The 20,369-nt window shown below is 35.5% G+C and overlaps 1 protein-coding gene across 1 annotated transcript in view; it reads left to right on the top strand.

Moving 5' to 3' along the window:
• Window positions 1-19,264, top strand: part of LOC149566613 (aspartic proteinase A1-like) — a 33,806-nt gene extending 14,542 nt beyond the window's left edge. Inside the window, exons 4-14 of the mRNA XM_089819910.1 lie at window positions 11,155-11,249; window positions 11,356-11,468; window positions 14,318-14,486; window positions 14,588-14,627; window positions 14,741-14,805; window positions 15,694-15,807; window positions 16,023-16,087; window positions 16,185-16,338; window positions 16,447-16,566; window positions 18,700-18,788; window positions 18,909-19,264. Of these exons, the coding sequence (XP_089676036.1) occupies window positions 11,155-11,249; window positions 11,356-11,468; window positions 14,318-14,486; window positions 14,588-14,627; window positions 14,741-14,805; window positions 15,694-15,807; window positions 16,023-16,087; window positions 16,185-16,338; window positions 16,447-16,566; window positions 18,700-18,788; window positions 18,909-18,993 (1,109 nt within the window). The 3' untranslated portion in view covers window positions 18,994-19,264. The remainder of the gene's footprint in view (window positions 1-11,154; window positions 11,250-11,355; window positions 11,469-14,317; window positions 14,487-14,587; window positions 14,628-14,740; window positions 14,806-15,693; window positions 15,808-16,022; window positions 16,088-16,184; window positions 16,339-16,446; window positions 16,567-18,699; window positions 18,789-18,908) is intronic.
• The last annotated feature ends 1,105 nt before the right edge of the window (window positions 19,265-20,369 follow it).

The following is a 20,369-nucleotide window of genomic DNA, read 5'->3' as shown; positions in this document are numbered from 1 at the left end:
ATGTCCAATTCTTCTTAATTTGATTTAGCTCTTCTTCAATTGCCTTGACCCAACTCTTATCATTACAAGCTTTTGTCACATATTTATGTTTAACTTCTATAATGTCCTTGCTATTATGGTTAGCTTGGGACAAGTAATACCTACAAAATAAATGTCAGAATTTAAACAATAATAACCTAACCCCAACCTTAAAGACGTCTCCAAATCGGGATTACTAACCCTCTTGAGGATCTCCAGGTCTAGGTATTGAATTTTAGTACCAGCCTTGGTTACTTCTTCGTCTTCTTTGGAGTGCTCGCTCTAAGGTCCTTATTGGAAGAGATAACCTATATTCAAGGCCCTTATCACATATGCATATGTTGACATCAATGGAATATCTTGGCCATAAAGATTATATCATCCTTACTCATGTCGATCAGATGGAGACTAGCCTCACATATCGACATTAAGGAGGTGATACCATATTAAGATCACCCTCTTCCCTCAAAAGGGACTCTCTTGATTTTAAACCATTAATCATAACTATTAAATCATGTTTATTATTTATAAATCCACTTTTAGATATACATATAAACATATTTATATGTATAAATTATCTATAAATATAATTCATGAAAGAGTTAATATAAATAAATAAATCACATCATACCTTCTTCTCCTTTTCCTTGCTCAACACATGTGGTTCGGTCACGCAATGTATTATGCTTAATCTCATCGATATTTTCTTGATTGGTCCTTGTGATTTCATATATTTTCGTACCTGGTTTTATTTGTCATTTATGTCCTTTTCAAAGAGTCACAAAATTTCATAATAAAAATCCTTTCAAAAGTCACAACATAATTTCAATCCTTTCTAAAAGTCACAACATTTCATAATTAACCCCTTTTCGAAAAGTCACAACCACTCATAATTACAACCTTTTTGAAGAGTCGCATCTTTTCATCATCGCAACCTTTTGAAAAAAATCTCCTATTTTCTTTCCATTCCTTTCCTCTTCCATTAATCCTAAATTTAAAATGAAGAAAGACCTTTTATATCTTAATTTGGAGGAGTCACATCTCTTTATTACATATCTCTTGACTTTTCAGTAGATTTAGTTAACTTATATTATTTATTCACTTATTTATTTTATGTTTATTATCAATTATTATTAAATCCTATTTAAAAGGTAACATACTTTCTATAATTCTCTCCTGTATTTAATTTAATTAATTTATTCATCCAATGTAATTTTATTATTTTAAATCTTATTTATTGATAATAGATCATATATGTTATTATATATTATAATAATAATATTTTAAAATTATCATTTTTAATATTAATTTTAATATATGACTTCCATATAATTATTTATTCAATAATATCGTATTAACTAATAATCAGTGAAACATAGAGACTCACACCCCCCTCCCAAACCTCGAAGTACCTATTCTAGAGATGTCCTTGCACTGGGTGCTTGACTACCCAAGTACCCCCTACCTCCATTCACAACCATGTTGTTGTTGGGATGGGTACTTGAATATCTATTTGAATTTTGGTTTTTAAATGTTACAATTGGGTATGTAATATGTTGCTATGTTGAATGTACAATGGTTTTAGTTTGTGTTACAATTTTGCTATGTTCAATTATTTTAATTTGGTATGTTACACTGAAACATCACTTCATAACTAGCATTTAAAGTTCTATATGTATACTATACAACACCCCTCCCTACCTTGTCCTACCCTTGCCGACATCCCCCCTCCCCACCCCTTGATTGTTCCCTCGCCATCTTGAAAATGAGTTCCACTGTCCCCCTATCTTGAAAACTTGTCCCGACATCCTGGCATCCCAAAGTACCCCAGTACTGGCATTATATTGATAATAATTATTAAAATTTTATCTTAAAATTCTATTTTTTTATACAATATAAAGCTTGCTCTTTCATGCCTTGCTTTTGATAACAACACCTTTGTTCTTATCCCTAATAATTTTCTTTTCAAAATGATATCTTTGAACATACCTTTGGAGTTTTACCAAGAGAAGGTGTTGATCTCAGTTTTACTTCTTTGTCCTTGTCATTTTCTTTCTTCTCCTTAGTATCAAACTCATAATCAACAATCTTCTCTGGTTTCTTCTGAAAATTTTTGTCAACTCTCACATTTACACTTCCCACAACTTTATTTATTCTTTTATTGAAACATTGATACGCTTTGCTTTTGGTAGAGTATCCCAGAGACATCCCTTCATCAAAATTGCTATCAAACTTTCCCAAATTGTTTTCATCTCTATGAATATAACTCTTACTTCCAAAGATTTCAAAATATTTAACAGTAGGTGGCCTTCCATGCTAAACTCATGATATTTTATAGTATCTTTTTTGGTACAAAACTCTGTGCAGAGTGTACACAACAATGTGTACCACTTCCTTCCAATAAACCTTTGGTAGATTTTCTTCTTTGATCATCATCCTTGTGTTAGAGCGGGGTTGCCGTTGCACCAAAAGACTGATCTATCAATGCTCGATACAACCACTCAAATTATAGTACACAGGAGGTGGTTAAGCCTTTGTCACGAATCCTGAGGGGAGCGCTGAACAAATTTTCAACAATCTCCCTCTTAGCGTTACCCTAGGGTCTGAGGATTTGAACTTGTGACCAAGCTTTGATACCACTTGTTAGAGTGGGGTTGCTATTGCACCAAAAGATCGATCTATCAATGCTCGATACAACCACTCAAATTATAGTACACAGGAGGTGGTTAAGCCCTTGTCATGAATCCCGAGGGGAGTGCTGAACAAATTTCCAACACCTTGCTGCCTCTTGAATTGTTCTGTTTATCCTTTACAAAACACTATTTTGCTATGGGGTTCTAGCTACATAAATCTGTCTCTTTATTCCATGTTTCTCATAGTACCTTTCAAATTCATCAGAAGTAAACTTCCCACCTCTGTTAGATCTTAAACATTTGATTTTCCTTGCTCATTTATTCTCAACTCTAGACTCATATATTTTCTCTTTTCTTAAATGTTTTAGATTTTTCTCTGAGAAATATAACCCATACATATTTTAGATTGATCATCAATGAATAACAAAAAGTACCTTTCACCTAGTAGACCTCTTGTTCTTGTAGGACCACAAATATGGGTGTGCACAATCTTGAGTACACCAGAAGAGTGATCTTTATCTTTGAATATTTCTCTTCTTTTCTTTCTTTCATGACATCCTTTGCATATCACATTGTTTGACTTGCTCAACATTGGTAAGTCTCTAACAGGTACAGTCGTACTTATCCTTACCAAATTATCAAAATTTATGTGACACATTCTTCGATGCTTGAGCCAACAGCCATCAACTCAGGATATCAGACTTCTATAGCTCCTTCCAACTAATACATATTTCTGCCGGTTCTCTTGCCAATTACAATTAACACTCTTGATCTCTTCCTGATTTCACAACCTTCATTCTTGAAAGTAACATCATATTCATTATCATACATCTGTCCAACACTCAACAGATTATGCTACAAACCTTTCACATAATAAACATTGTACGTGTAATTCTTACCATCAAAAGTAATCGATCCTTTCCCAACAATAGATGCTGCTTTGTCATCACCAAATCTAAGAGGAGCACCATCATGTTAGTCTTGTATAATTGCATTAGAGATCATTCTCACCTATATGTTTGTGTTCCTTTATTATCAATATTTATTGTTCCATATGCTTGAGCGTTAGTAAAGGACAGAGGATGCGGGACTATTGAGAAGGAACAACTTCTTATAACTATTGTCGAGTATTTAATATCCCACCAGCAATGACTCTTTGTTTATCAAGTGTTACTAATCCTTTTGGGTGGTGTCAAGTTTGTGCATAAAAAAAATATTTATATATGATCATTCAAGTGTGAAGGATTTGATTGTGGTGATGAATCAAGAGCTATAATTGGGTCTTCTCTCTGTATTCGGTACTAGTCTATTGTATCTTAGTGTCTACTACAAACATTATTATCTTTGCTTATTGTTGACATTGGTTGGGTCAATAATCGAGGAGACGCATATTATAATCTGTGAAATGCATATTGTGTTGTTGCTATTATGGGATGCTAAGTAGGTTGTGCTTGATCTGCTTAAGGCTTCTATTTTTGATTATTAAGTTAACAATCTTTATGAAAGATACATTTTCAGAGTAAGTTTATGAAACTTTTTATTCATTTCAATAAAGGATCGTCCTTTTGTGTCTGGCTGCATTTTTTCCTCGAGTAGGAGGGTTTTCTTAGTGTGATTTTTGTGTCCCATGTCTTGTATTTGTTATTGATGTTTCTATTGATTGCATTCTTGTATTCTGGCTCAAAAATTTAACACATCATACTTATCCAGTGAAACAAATTTACAGTTATCTCTAGTCATATGATGAGAACAAACCACTATCAATCAATCATTCATTCTTTTTCCTCTAACATATAAAGCAGTTTTAATATCATCAATCTCAGCACAAATGTTAGATGTACGAGTTTCAGATTTCTTGACCTCTTCCTCATCTTCTTTAGCATAAAACAAACAATCTTTTACCTTATGACTCATCATTAGAAATACTAGCATCTTCATTCACATATAAGCCTTTTTATTGAATCTTTTAAACTTCTATTTAGAACCTCTCTCCAGATATCTAGTAGCCAAATGATCAAGTGTACCACATGTAAAACATTTCAGAGGTAATATACCTTTATACTTGTTGGTACCTTTCTTCAATCTTCTCGCAAAGTTAGCTTCCATCTCTTCTTCATCATCACCTTTAGGTTCTTCAACTTTGGTTGCTTTGAAAGCCATTTCACATCTGCTCTTGTCATTGCCAAAACTTCTCAGCTTAAACACTATCAATGTGCCAAACTTTGGCTCCTTGGTAAACTTATTTGAATCATAAACTTCATTAATAGCCAAAAATTTGTCACTGTAACTGTCTGATTATGTCATTAAGATCTTCTCCATAAAATCTTAATTAGTTATGTTTTTGCCTTGCTTCTTGATTTCATTCACTACGCTTTCAACTCTTTGAAAATTACTCTTGATACCTTCACCATCTTCCATTCTAAGTTTTTCATAATGTTTCTTTGCAGTCAATTTCTTAGAAAGCTTCACCTTATGTTTCTTTTATATATTTCTTAAAGCTTTCAAGTTTTCCCAAACCTCATAAGAAGTGTTCAAAGAAATAACTTTAGCAAGTTTTGTTCTAGATAAAGCACTAGTAATTGCATACCTTTCCTTCTCATTCCCCTCACATGCTTTGATTTCATTTGCGGTTTGTCAGCCATTCCGAGGGAACACATACATAGATTCTACATGCTGCCAACCAATACTAGGTCCCTTTCATCTAATCTTTCCATGAACTGTAGTTTGATCCATCAAACATAGGGATATTCAATTTGTGCACCATTGGATCTGCCTCAAACTATCAAGCTCAACACCGAGGAACCAAGCTTTGATACCAATTGTTAAACATGCTGAATAATTGGAAGGGGGGTGAAGTAGTTATTCCCACACACAAAAACCTTTGATCTCCCGGTTAATACTTAAAAATCAACAACCACCACTTAAAGATTTGTCAATTATAGTATTGTCAATCACCAATGTAAGATAAACATGAAAGCACATAAACAACAACACAATCAACACCAAGATTTAGGTGGCAAAACCAAATTGGAAAAAAAATAGAAAAGCTAATTCTTACGAAATGAAAAACACCAGTTAAGGTGATTTTGTACAAGGCTAGCTGCTTGAAATGCTCATTGCAATATGATTCTATCGGTAGGTTTTATTGTTGGCCACACTCTAAAGATACAATAGGGCTCACTGTCGTTAGAATAAGGCTCACTACCAATAGGCTTATAGCCAGTACATGATAGATAAACTACCACTGAATAAAGTTGTTGAGCCTTTGTAATTCTAGTCTACAATTGCTTGCATCTCCTTGAATCAACTAACTAAGTAAGTTCACACTACCACCACATATAACTCAAATATAAGCAACTAGATTGCATGAATTTAACATACAAACTTTAATTCATGGACTTACATACATCCCTCTTGAAATGATCTTCTAAATATATTGGATATACGCCACAAGTCTATTGGCTAAAATAGATTTAAGATAGGTCACACCTCCTCAAACAATACAATGACCCTCGCGCACAACAACACACCACAATGATCTCTGGTACCAATGATTATGATTGAACATGCTAGGAACAACTGTTGGGACTGAAATTGAGCCACACACATCTCAAAGGATTGGCCCAAAAACACAATCCACTAGAACAATGAAAACCATCGACAAGGCACGAAAGGGTAAAACAATTAATGCTTAGCCAACGAGAACACACTTCACTCGATACATAGGCAATCAGTGAAAGAAGACATTCAATATGCAACCAACTGATACACCAAATAAGCACCAAGTTGTTGGTACATTGATACAGACACACCAAAGGTTAAGAATGTTGACATCAATGACAACCATCAACTTCACATTCTAATATGTATCCATGTTACATTTTTGGGGAAATCTGATTAGGATTTATTCTTTGATTTGCTTGCTTTAATCTAAAACTATGACTCCTATTTCTTTAAATAATTTTTTAATAAGGATTGGTAATGTTGTTCAAACATCATCTGTTTTTTAGAGTTATTTTTCTTGTGTCAATGATGCTCCAACAAAAAAATATGGCTTGTGTATCACAACAAATTTCATCTTCTCTTTAGATAAGAAATCAGGTTTTGAAGCCCTTATGGGGTTACATTAAACAATAGAGAAGGAACTCTACACAAAAAATGAGGGGGGGTGGACTTGCACATCCAAGCAATGTATTGTATTCATATTGCAAGGCCTTGGCGAGAAAAAATAGGTTTTTTTAATAGATGTGAAAAACAAAAAGATATGTATAATAGTTTGATTGTTTATAACAAATGTGTAACTTTATTGACAGGACACTGCATTATACATTAAGTGGATACAATGAACCTACTAATAACTTCTCATACAAGGCATCCTACTAAAGGGCAAGTCCCAACAACATATACAATGTATTACAACTTTAAAAAAGTGAATTTGTGGACAATATTGCTCATATACCAAGTTGTTGTGTTTAGGCACATGACAAAGCCTTGTAAAATCAAGTCTATTTCAAGGGTTGTGATTGTCATTGATCATCTAATATTATTATGTTGAACTTCACATGGATAAGCACTAGTTTTATAACAAATGTCACAATTCGATATGGACCCTACACTATTTTTCAAGCAATCAGGCGTAATGATCTTGGATAGGTATTCTAAGAGCATCAATCATGTTGTGAATGTGAGACAACTTAAATTGTATGATCTATCTCACTCAAGGTAGGAGGCATCCATTATGCATCTTGAGGCAATCACTTACTATTATTAACAACCTATTGGTTGTTGATACTTTCCTCAATGTTTGGAAATGCACTAATTAGAAGAAGCAAAACATTGCTTAGTTGGTCACAAGGGTTTTATACTAACACAAACTACGTGATTCTCCTCAAGTGACCTTCCAAGAGTGCTTTGTGGGAAAGTTTGCTCATGTACTATTAAAGTTGGGGAAAAATTACTCTAAACAAGGAGGAAATAATAAGATGTGCCCTTGAGATTTATATTTTAGTTTTTTGCATGCATTTGGTCCTATCCAGCAGACACATAATCTATGTATTATCCTCTTTCCTTTTTCTACTTTGAGCTTATAAGGCCACAATCTCATGTGCTTTTTACCATTTTGGTGAAAATTCAAATATCCAATGTATGGACGTTGTTGGTACAAAAATCTGTACACTTGGTAGTATCAGTTAGGAGTCAGGACGAATACTTTTGAATATGAAAAACAGGTTTTGATGGGGCCCCAAAACCCAATACAAGGAGATTTTGAGGGGGATTTGGAACCCCACTAAGACAAAGTGCTACAAAGCAGAAAGCATTAATGTACCAGCAGCCCAAAGGGAACCCAAAAGCAACAAACAAACAACAACCAAAGAACCAACTGCCCAAGAGGCCAAAGCCTTACATCAAATATCTGAAAAGAGATCCAAAGGGAACTAAAAGCTGAAAATAGATGACAACAATCAAATTTTCATCTTCCAAAAAGCTTCCATTGGTATTGCCACCGACATCCATCTCCTCCTCAACAAAAGATAGCCTCACCTCAATAGATCCAAAGAGAACTAAGAACTGAAAATAGATGCTAACAATCAGATTTTCAGCCTCCAAAAAGCTTCCATTGGTATTTCCACCAACATCCATCTCCTCCTCAACAAAAGATAGCCCCACCTTAATATGAGTAGTTAGTAGAAAACCAAGAAGCAGTAACTTCACCCCCCAAGGAGAAATGACCTTGAAACAAGGGGGAAAGGAGAAGTTCTAAAATCATTAATGTCACCTAGCTTAAGAAAATCAGAACCCCCAAACTTACCCACCTCCATGGTTAGAACCACAGTCTTCCAAGAGGTAACAAGCTTGATCACCCTGAAAAGACCCCTAAAGCAGAAAGAGGACCAAGGGTAGAAGAAGAAGATCAAAAGGACATAAATCATTAAAGACCCCTATCTTAAGAAAATCTGCAGCTTCCAAGATCCACACTTCCACCAACATGAAGCCATCTTCGCACAAAGAGAAGCCAACAAAGAACCAATCAATATGATAGACTCTACAAGCACAACATCGAGGGAGCCATCACTAACAACACTACAAGATCAGAGAAGGAACATCCAATGCAAGAGAATGAGAAGGAAAACCATGAACTCAACAAAGACCCTATGAAAAAGATCGTCACAACAAACCTCCTCAGGCAAACCAGCATACCAAAACTTTTCCCCACTCTCCAAACAACAAGGCAACATGACAAACTGAAGTCTAGGAGGCACCAACCACATGTAGCAAGACTTGAAAGCCATATACACATCAAAGAACCCTCTCTCAAAGATCATATAGCCAACCACTCTCCCTAACGTCTAGAAAAGAAACTTCCAGTCAGCAAAACCTAGAGAGACTAGCACAAGAGTGAAAAGATCCTTGAGGAAAAGTGAGGTGGAAGAGAGGCCAAAATCATCAAAATGCCCTCTCTTAAGAAAGTCAACACCCTCTACTACCACCCACCAACCAGACAAGAAACCAATCAACCTTGAGGTGGAAACTTCCCAAAGCCACTCCAAAATGGAACTAGATCTAGAGAAGAGAGTCATAATTGAGAAACCGCTGAACAAAGAGGAGAGGAAGAGGGAGTCAAGATCATCAAAGCACCCAAGAAAACCAACACCTCCATACTCCAATGATCCTGAACACAGGAATCCACACCATAAAACTTTTGTCCAACACCACAAAACACCTTTAAGAATGAGATAGCTGTGAACCCAGAGGGATTTAAGGCAAAGAAATCTTGACCCAAACAAGAGTGGGAGGGGGGGTGAATATCAAAGTACCCTACCAAAAGAAAATCAACCACCCCACCAAAGTCAACTCCTGCAACAAGAGAAGCTCACCAAGAAACCAAACCACAACACCACCACAACCACCATCAAACATATAACATCTCTCCACATCAGAAATGATAGGTTGAAAAGTATTGAGAGCGATCAAAGCCCCAACAATAGGCTAAAACAAAGGAAAAAATGATCCATCACCAAAGATGCCACCAATTGAGTAATCCAATACATAGGAGAAATCATGGACCAACTTCCATCCAACCACCCAAAGAGGCTCAGGTAGGCATCCAACAAATCAACATAGCAACCTAAAACCCCTGCCACAATATCTCTATTTACAACCTCATTGCTAAAGACCACGAACCAATCAAAGTTAGTTGCCCACAACAGGAAACTCCCATCACTGGAATTAAAAGGACCAGATATAAAACTAGGGTACTAGAGAGCAAGGAGAACAACTAAAGAATGCTCTAGAAAAGCCTTCACGAATATAGTGGAAATATATTGTTCCACCTCACAAATCATAGAAGTAGGCATACAGTTGGGCTTAAGAAAAATAGTGGATGCTGAACCAAAAAGAGTCTTGGTAGTAGAAAAGATTTAGCAACAACCACTAGCCCTTGAGCACTGCTACTCATTAGAGAAAGAGCACAAAAAGCCTTAATCTATCAACATGAATCCCATAGAGGGAGAGACATGGAGCCATAGCACTGCCATAGGCCAGAGTCGAGCAACAAACAAAAAATGAAGCCAAGATTCCTCCTCCTAAACTCTCAAAGAAGAGGTCAAATCAAAGACCATGCAAGCAACATAGGCAACCAATCACCAACATTGTAATCCCGAAACCACCAATTAACACATCCAAAACAAGTGCTGCCAAACATTGGAAACTAGGGACCCCAAAAATACCGACCACAAAAAATAGAGGGGAGAATAGACAAAAGACCACCGCCTAACCCACAATTAGAAACCCATCAAGAACAAAGGCATGCGGCAGAAGAGGGAGGCTTGCGATATACAAAAGGCTCCCATCACACCAATAGATGCCCCAGTCAAGACAACTCCCAAAAATGACAACCAAAGAGAAAGAAGATCTAACAGAGGTAGAATTGTGGTCCTCTGATTTTCTATCTTCCTTCTCACCAGCAGACCCTTTGCCTAGAGAAACCCTAGGCCCAAATTTCAAACGCTTCTTCAAGCATGCCTTTTTGCTCATCTCTCCTTACCATTCCATTTTTTTTTTGCAAAGAGGAGCACAGATTTGGAGAAGAATAGAGATTTGGAGAAGAGTGATTTGGAGTAGAAGAGATTTGGAGGAGAGAAGAGCAAGCACTGGTTAGGATGAATCTAGTCATATGATTCAGCTTTTAAAATTTATTTCTTTGAATATCACATGTGCCTGGAAGGATCTAAAGGCATCAAAGTGATCGGGGATGAAAGGCTACTATATTGAACACATTTGGAACACACTTTACTAAAATGTTTAGACATGTATATATTGTATTGATGAGTTGCTACATTAACAAAAATTGTTTTTTGGTTATTTTAACAATTTATTCAATAAGAAGCAAGTGTTTTGTTCTATGACCATACAAATTTGACATGTTTAATTGTATTATGAATTGTGGACTTGGAATTTGACTGCAAGCATTCTAAGGATGGTCTGTTTCCTGTTTCAAATGTAGGTACAACATTTGAGATCCAATATGGAAGTGGCTCAGTGGCTGGATATTTGAGCCAAGATCATGTGACTGCCGGGAACCTTGTTGTTAGAGACCAGGTTGTGAGCATGTTTCTTTGGGTGCCCATATTGGGTAGCAAGACTAATCACATTGCCTTTTGACAACACTTTCATATGCACAATTTACTGACTAATTTTGGTGTAGGTTTTTGCTGAAGTTACACGGGAACCAGGTGTCACGTTCTTATCTGCAAAGTTTGATGGTATTTTAGGGCTTGGCTTCCAGAAAATCTCAGTAGGCAATGTTGTACCAGTCTGGCAAGTATTTTTGTGTTTATTGTTTTTCATCTGGTCTCTTGTATTTACAAATTGAGACAATGGCATGACAAAAATGGGTTTTCTATAATTCTCATTCTTTCTTTTCCCTTAAAGAAAGCATAGAGTATATTAGTTTGAAATGTTTTAAATGATAACTTGGAAATGTCCTTGTCAATAACTGACAGTTCTGAATATTGGTATTTAACTTGAAAATGTTCTCATTATAAACAAAAAGTTACTGAATTTGGACATATAAGTTTACAACAGATTGGCAATTTATATTGAATGAAGAATTGCAATAATATACGAATTGAAAATTTCCAATTCAAGTCTTTCCCTCTATTCTTCTCCTTTGGTGATTTGGAATGTCCCCTATTGGGGCTTTACTTGGTTTAACCTAAAATCCCCAATTAGGTTTTGGATTGCACTTGGAAATGACAATTTAATTGGTCTCTGTAATGTTCCCTTCTAGTGAGCTGCCTATTCCCCATGATCAACATACATCACTATGCATTTAAATAGGATTAAATTAAGAAATACCATTGATTTATAATACATATTTAATGGAACCTTAAGAATGATGGGGAATTAGTCATCTGCGGGCACTTGAAAAGCAATCTACAAGTAGGCTCCCTCAAGGCTTCCTGAAATTGGAATACCTGCATACCTAGTTTTGGGCATCTCCCTCAAGGATTTGTGATATATGTCCTTACCTCATCTTGGGAATTTCCTCCTACATCGTAAGGTATTTCTCCATCCCTGAGAAAACCAAACTATCCAATATATTATGAAATATGAATATATACATGCATAAAATATAATATAACACACACACACACACACACACACACACACACACATATATATGGTATTCAGAAAGGAATTCATATCATCTGTGCTCATAAAAAAGTGAATACATGTTATGTTATATGGCTTACAAGCTGACAAGTGCAGTGTATCTTACACATAAATGTATGAAAGATCATACAGCGATTCCCTTATTTCTAATGGAATCCAAATATAACTTTCTGTAGTTCAGTATTGATCCATAGATATACTATAGTTGTCAGTTCGTCAGCCATATAATATAAAATGTATTCTCTTTTTGGTCCAAATATAACTTTCTGTAGTTCAGTATTGATTCATAGATACACTATAGTTGTCAGTTTGTCAGGCCATATAATATAAAATGTATTGTCTTTTTGGTGAGCACATATGATTATTCCTTTCTGAATGCCCAATATAAATAATAATTTTTCCCTTTCTTCTTTTAATCAATCCACCTCTTATATCTATTTCTTTGGTTTGAAAGGATGTGTCTCTTGAAGGGACACGTGTTTTAATCTCTTCGATGAATGCCTTAATTAAAATGCAGCCTCTAGTCTCATTGGGAACCGATCACTAGGTTATACATTCTAGTTACTAGATTATTTAGACATCTCTGTTATGCATATTGATTATTGTGTTTCTTCTTACATATGGTCTGATGACATAATTGGATGTCAACCCAAACATTATCTCCTGATGTATTGGCACTGTTTCAATGGTAGTAGTGTTCAGAGTTAATAGCACTGTCTTCCTTTCACAATTATTAACTAATGAATTTTTTATTGTTTAACAGCATATGTGCATTGTCTTTCTTTCCAAACAATATAGTAATATATTTTCTTTGACTGCTCTCATGCTCCGTGCTAGCAAGCAGGTGCTGCTCTTCATGCATTCTCCATTTCATTAAATGGCAGCTTCCCATTAACATCATCCTTCTTCATAAAGTCAGCGCTTATCTAATTGCACCTATAGATTGCTCTTGTCTATTTGATGTAATCTTTTTATGTCATCATTGACAGTTAGTGATAATAAGGTTGCTGTTATCTATCGATATTGAGCATTCATCATAGTTTGACCACTGATATTAAAATTGATTGGTCGGTCAGAAACAATTGTTTCTGAAAGTCTATATGATACTATTAGTGTGAGTGCTGTGAATTAATATGATAGATGACTGATCGATATCCTCTGATGGTGATGCTTATTAATCAGCTTTCATCGTATATACCCTAGTTGATATTATTGTAATCAATATTATTGTGGCTGCCATGAGGACAGGTTGCATATATATACACACATTTTGATAGGTAATGGGCCAAAGCCTAGAGTATTTATTATTATTATTCATTGAGGTTAATTATTATTATGTGTCAAGCTCGAGTGGATTTGAACCCAAGACCTCCCAGATGAGAGGCTTACATTTTACCTTTGTGTTGTAGGCTCTTGCGTAAGCTATATATTATATTTTATTATTAATATATATTTATTTTTATTTTTAAATTTAAATTTTATTATTATAAATTGTTTCAAAAAGAAGATATTACATTTGTTCACATGGCACTTATTTTAACTTTCACAAGTGCCTAATTTGGTTATATTTTCAACATACATTGGTTTCTGGATGCGTCCCTTAAAATTTGTTATTTTATTTTTATGGGTCCTTTTATGTACACCTGTTTGTTGATAGGGACATTGCAATATAATAAATTTTTCCTCCTACACATGAGCCTGCCACCTTGGTATAACACGTTAAAACCTTAAGAAACTGCAGTGTACTAGCTTCTGTGGATTACAAATCAGTCACCTTTTTCTATTCTAGTACACAAATATGACCTTTTTATATTTTGTGACCTGGGGTTGCTCTAAATAGAACTTGAGAGAAATATCTCATTAAGTATATCAACTTGCAGAATATCAACAAAAACTGGTGTTTGCAGAGCTTACGTTTGTTAAAATATCTAGATGGTATGCTTTTATGCAAATGGAACATCTCACCTGTTTAGAATTGCGCTTCCAAACAGGTATAACATGGTTAACCAGGGCCTTGTAGAAGACCAGGTCTTTTCTTTCTGGATGAATAGGAAAGCGGATGATAAAGAGGGAGGTGAAATAGTCTTTGGAGGTGTTGATCCAAATCATTTCAAGGGTGAACATGCATATGTCCCTGTCACACGTGAGGGTTATTGGCAGGTAGGTCATGGTGACCATGAGTCTGGGCCCCAAACAATCTAATGAAGATATTATATCTTGCATTTTTTTTCACTTCATCTTAGTTTTTCTTCTAATTGCAGTTCGACATGGGAGACTTCCTCATAGGTGGTGAATCAACAGGTGAGACACAGATCCAAGATATTTGACTTGGTGAGCTTCATATAGATACATATAGATACCGAACTGTACTTGAGTTTTTTTTTGTCTCAGCATAGAGGACATTTTGTTTTCAGATTTCTGTACTGGAGGTTGTGCTGCCATTGTAGATTCTGGGACTTCTCTACTGGCTGGTCCATCGGTATGGTTCTGGTTGAATTTAAGTTTATAGCTTATAAGATCTTACCAAAGGAATTTTGTGAATGAATTTGAGGGGTAAAATAAAAACTTTACGTTTCAAATATGTAATGCTTTAACTTTTACATCAAGAAATTAGTAGACAACAAATGGCCTAACCAAAATTTGTGTTACAATGCTAATTGACACTCAATAACTAGGCCGACCAGCTTCAAATATTTAACTTTGACAACTATTTTCTTTTTCTTTCAGACCTTCTTAGCATTTATTCTTCTCCTTTGACATCAATAGATTGTCTTGATATTAATCTTCTTTTGACATCAATGACAACAGCATTTTCAATAGTTGCCCATGTAAGTTTCCCTATCTTCTCTTCCTCCTGATCCGTTTCTTCCAGTGGGATTTCCTCCAGTTGAATGCTTTCAGGCATGAACAATTCAGCGGAAAGGTTCACCACTCCCATCTGAATCACTAACATCGCGATTTGGATAGAGAACAACTTGAAATTGTTTTATTTTATTTTTCTACAACCCCATGCCAGAGAAAGGAGGTTTCCAGAGGTTTTCAGCTGACAAATCTGGCTAGCACTTCATGATACCTTCTTCAGCATTTAGGAGATGTAAGTAGCTAGTTCAGACTTGTCCTTAGATGCCCAATGCCATTTATTTATAACTGTCACACTCCAGACGGCCCATCTCATGGCATGGGATAAGTAAGAACAAAAGGATTTGATCTCAATCTTCATTTTCCCTTTTAAATTTCTCTCAGCCAACACTTCTTACAATGCTATTTTCATGGTTTTTGAGTGATTTTCTGAACTGTTTAACATATTTTTTTGTAGCATCACTTTTTTTTTTTTTTGGCTCTAGCTAATTTTATTCCCAAATTTCAGGTTATTGTAGCACAGATCAACCAGGCTATTGGTGCCGCAGGGATTGTTAATGAGGAATGTAAAAGTGTGGTGTCCCAGTATGGAGATATGATAATGGAGCTTTTGTTGCAACAGGTATGGTTTGCTTCCATAGGACGAAATTAGTAGTTTACACCATTTATCACATCATTGTATTAGCCTTTTGGAGCATATGTTAAAGTGCATACCCATGAGTTTAAATGTGAAATCTGTCAAATAGAACAGAAGCACTTCTCTAGAATTTCAGTATACAGAGGCTATAGCTAGTCAGATAACCATGATCTCAAATTAATTATCTACATATTTTGCAGACAAACCCTCACAAGATCTGCTCCAAAATTGAGCTATGCTCATTCGATGGCACTAGAGATGTTAGGTGAGATGTTTATTATTCTGAAGTTAATGACTTTTATTTCTCAACTCTGGATTTAGAACACGAACCAAAATTTAATATCAACTATGGGATGGCGCAGTATGGGAATTGCTAGTGTTCTTGCAAAGGATCAAGAGAATGCAGAATCAGCTAGCAGTAGCATGTGTGTGGCATGTGAGATGGCAGTTGTGTGGATGCAGCATAAACTAGCTAAGAATATCTCCAAGGAGGAAATCATGACCTATATCAATCAGGTGACGACAAGCTCTTCTTGCACATTTTAGTTTAATTGGAAGAAGGTGTATGAAGTGATAACCAGATTTTATCTGATGTTTATGCTTCTTTTAATTTCCAATGCACAGCTTTGTGACCATTTGCCAAATCCTAATGGAGAATCAGCTGTGGATTGTAGTAAAATATCAACAATGCCAACTGTATCATTTACAATTGGTGATACAAATTTCGATCTCAGTCCTGAGCAGGTTTGTTTTTGTTCTAAACTTCTATTCCTTTGTACAGATATAATCTTTTAACTCTATCTAAGCTTGATTTACCTTGTCCGGTTCATATTTATGTTCACATGCTCTTGAAATAAAAAGCCAAAGATTTCAGTAAGCTACACAAGAGTAACTACAGATCATGCACAAGTTTGGTTTACATTTAGTTTAATCATTTCATGAACAAACAAGAGCAGCAGTCCCTTCTTCCCTGAGAACCGAGATAGTATGTTAGGAAGCTTTGTACTCATACTGCAACACAGAGCTTAATGAAATTCGATAACCCTATAGCTAAAATGATTTTGGATGATTGGGTTGAAAACTTGTGAGCCTTTCATAAATTGGTTCAGCAAGCATATGCTCTATAGACCATTTGGAATTTGTGTTACCAATTATAAAATCATGATCCTCCTGATTCTGGTTGTTTTCAGGCGCTTTAATTATTGACCACGCTTATGTCAAGCAAACTATGCTTCAATAACTGTTTAATAATGTATCTTCTGGTGTCAGTTAGGGCCCGTTTGGCAACGGGAATACAAGCGGAATAGGCATATGTAAATTCTTAAAATTTTAAATTCTTCGTTTAGATGCACCAAATCGGGATTGGAATACGAAATAAAATAGGAACACATATTCCAATTTTGGCCCAAAAATGAGGTTTTGCAATTCCACCCAAATAGGTGGAATTGGAATATGTATTCCTATTCCAGTTTTATTTATTTTAGAAAACATATATTTTTGAGTCTGCGAATTCCCCATCAAATCTTGGCTGAACCAAACAGAGAATAGGAATATGTACCCCCATTTTCTATTCCAGAATAGCTATTCCTATTCCTGCAGCCAAACGGTCCCTTAAAAAGCAATTTTCTTTCCATTTTGTACTATTCTTAAAATTCAGAGAATTCACCTTTAAAATCTTAAAATTCAATAATCCCAGTGATGGCAAGATACATATTTAGTAGGGCATATACTTTAACGGCAGATTGCACTCTTGCCTTTCTGGTTACACTCATTTGGAGGACTTTATCTTAGTAGCTTCTTGGTGATTGGGTCAACCTTGTTTATAGTTCTGTAGCAGCTATCTGTCTTCTACCCATATTGGATCACATCTTATAACTGCATCGGTAGAGGATGATCTTATTGGCTGGCTTAGATAGGTCAAGTATAGTGGTATTCTCTGCTCGTTTCCTAATTTAGGAAAGTGGTGTTTTAAGGCCTGCCCAATGTGATTGTTGTTGCTTGATGTTTAGAACTGTATGGTGCTTTTGAAAGCATTTCCTTGGAATGCCTGCAATGTCCTCCAAGCTCTTGTAACCTTCAAAATATTTGTGTTGACACGATGTCTATATTAACTGAGAAAATTGGCCGTCTCAGTGTACTTACAGCTTAAAGCAAAGTCCATTTTGTTTATGCTTTGGTCCACTCACATTGTGGTTTGTTAGGTTAGCGTATCACCCAAAGATGCTGCAATTTCCGTGGCCTATCCAGAAGTGCCATGGCAGGGAAACAGATATTGAACCTCCCTCCCTTCTTCTTCCTTCCAGACGTCCTGCTGAGTGAACCTTCCTTTGTCCTGCTTCCAAAAGTGGATGGCTGGGTGCAGACCAACCTTCCCACTGATCAACAAAGCAGTTTTTAAGCAGCTTGCCAGCCCTCAAACTGCAAGTTTCACCTACCCCTACAGATAGTTTTTCATGTCACAATGGAGATGCGTGGCTTTTTAACTATGCTGCAAACCGACCTTTCAAAATTAAAAAATGTGAAGATTTCAATTTATCAAGCCTGAAAATCTGGGAAATGCCTAGCCATTGGATCAGTGCAAAGGATATATCTATATTTTCTAAAAATAAGTTCGGCCCTGTGAAAGAGGTTTTCAACAACAGTAGAAAAAAGTAGAAAACCTAAATGAATGCTTTTCAAGGGGAATGCTCTTAATCTTTGTTGTGTTTGGCCACTAGTAAATGCTTTGAATTGCAATTCAGCTTCCATGGGTTGCTACAAAGCACTGAACCTAAGTTTGCCTGAGTAAGGTGGATTGCTGCGTTAAAGGTTGATACAGTCTGCTATGTACGAATTAGTTGCTAAAACAGAACACTTATATTGTATTGCTGTTGACAGTATATTCTCCAAGTTGGTGAGGGTCCTGCAGCTCAATGCATTAGTGGTTTCATGGGACTAGATGTTCCTCCTCCAATGGGGCCTATATGGTATGTCTCACATATATAATCCTTAGTTCAAGTTAAAATTACTTTCTTGTTTGTTTTTGCATATCATTACTTTCTTGTTTGTTTGTTTTTGCTTAATATTCTGTGGCCAAAATTATGCAGGATTCTAGGAGATATTTTCATGGGTGTTTATCATACAGTATTTGACTTTGGAAACAGGAGAGTGGGCTTCGCAGAAGCAACTTGAATCAGTGAATTCAAGAATCCTCACAATGCTCTGTTAGGACAATTTAAATTATTAACAGTTCGTTGAATCTCGGTTCTTGACAGAGAATCAAGAGGCCACTTATGCGTGATTTTCCATATAAGTGTTTTGCACATATACAGAATACATAAAGCAGTATGTATTATTTTATATTCCAAACCTGTGTGTACGGTACTTAGTTTGCATCTTATTAGTCTTAACTTATTTTGACCATAATGTACTTCATGTTAAAATTCAAAAGACAATTTATTTAGCTTGGGCGGGTTCTTGTAAATTATATACCTCTCTGGATAGATTGGAGTTCGTTATTCTTCCAGTTTAATATAAGTCATTTCTTCTTTAACCACCTGTATCTTAATGACTGACAAACTATTTAGGTATAACATTCTATTTTTGGAAGGACATATTCGTAGTAGTGGAAAACATCTATTGATAAGTTGTTAATAGTGGATATGGACCATTTGCCATGGAGAGCTACCAACAAAACAATGGGACTGAATAGTTGACTGAAGAACATAATGGCCGTCGAAAGAATAAGTTAGAAGAAGTTCAGTGAACTTGCCTTCCTCTTCTTGCTTATTGAGACGAGTGTGGAAATGGAAGGTCTCTTCTTCCTTTTATAAAGTTCAGTAAACTTGCCTTCCTATTCGAGAGAGATGCTGATGGTCTCTTCTTCCTGATTATTTATAGATCTCGGAGAGAATAAACACTTCATGAGGGTACGTAAAATTCTAAATAGCATTCCATAATTACAGGATACCAGGTAAGATCAGGAGAAGCGACGAGATTTTTCAGTCAGTGAATGCTTTCAGAATTGCTATGAACTAGAAATTGCAGTTTAAACATGATAATCGCGGATTTACACTTTTCCCCATGTTCTTCAAATAAAAAAGTTGGGATTATAAAAAATATTCGGTCGCCTAGTCTTATGGCTGATAGAATCATGATGTAACCAGCGAAAAAATCGTTTTTTCTATCGTGTATCTATCCTATCTTCAAAATGAAGCCTTGAGGAAATTACTTCCCTCAAATCCTTACAATATTGCAATTCGATCTTCCAATCTTCTGTAATTTCTGTAGTTACTTTCTGTAGTTACATCTTAGTAATTCAATCTTCCACAGCTTCTTTAAAAACCTTTGGGGATCTTTGACATTTACAAAGGGCTGAAATTAGAGCTAGTCTTTATCTTTATTAATTCCTGCCATAGGCAGAATACTATTAATAAAAAAATAATAATAAAAATATCAATCCAACCAATAAGATTCTAGAATTTTTTAATTTCTTATGTCAGATCTATAGTTCATAATTTTATGTATATTTATAAAATCAAGAAATAATTATTTATTTGAAATCCTAT

Source organism: Cupressus sempervirens, chromosome 3, assembly GCF_028749045.1.
Source record: "Cupressus sempervirens isolate cs-2001-9-10 chromosome 3, ASM2874904v1, whole genome shotgun sequence".
Taxonomy (NCBI): Eukaryota; Viridiplantae; Streptophyta; class Pinopsida; order Cupressales; family Cupressaceae; genus Cupressus; species Cupressus sempervirens.
Note: the sequence above shows the minus strand (reverse complement) of the source record. Positions and strands in the feature narration are given on the sequence as shown.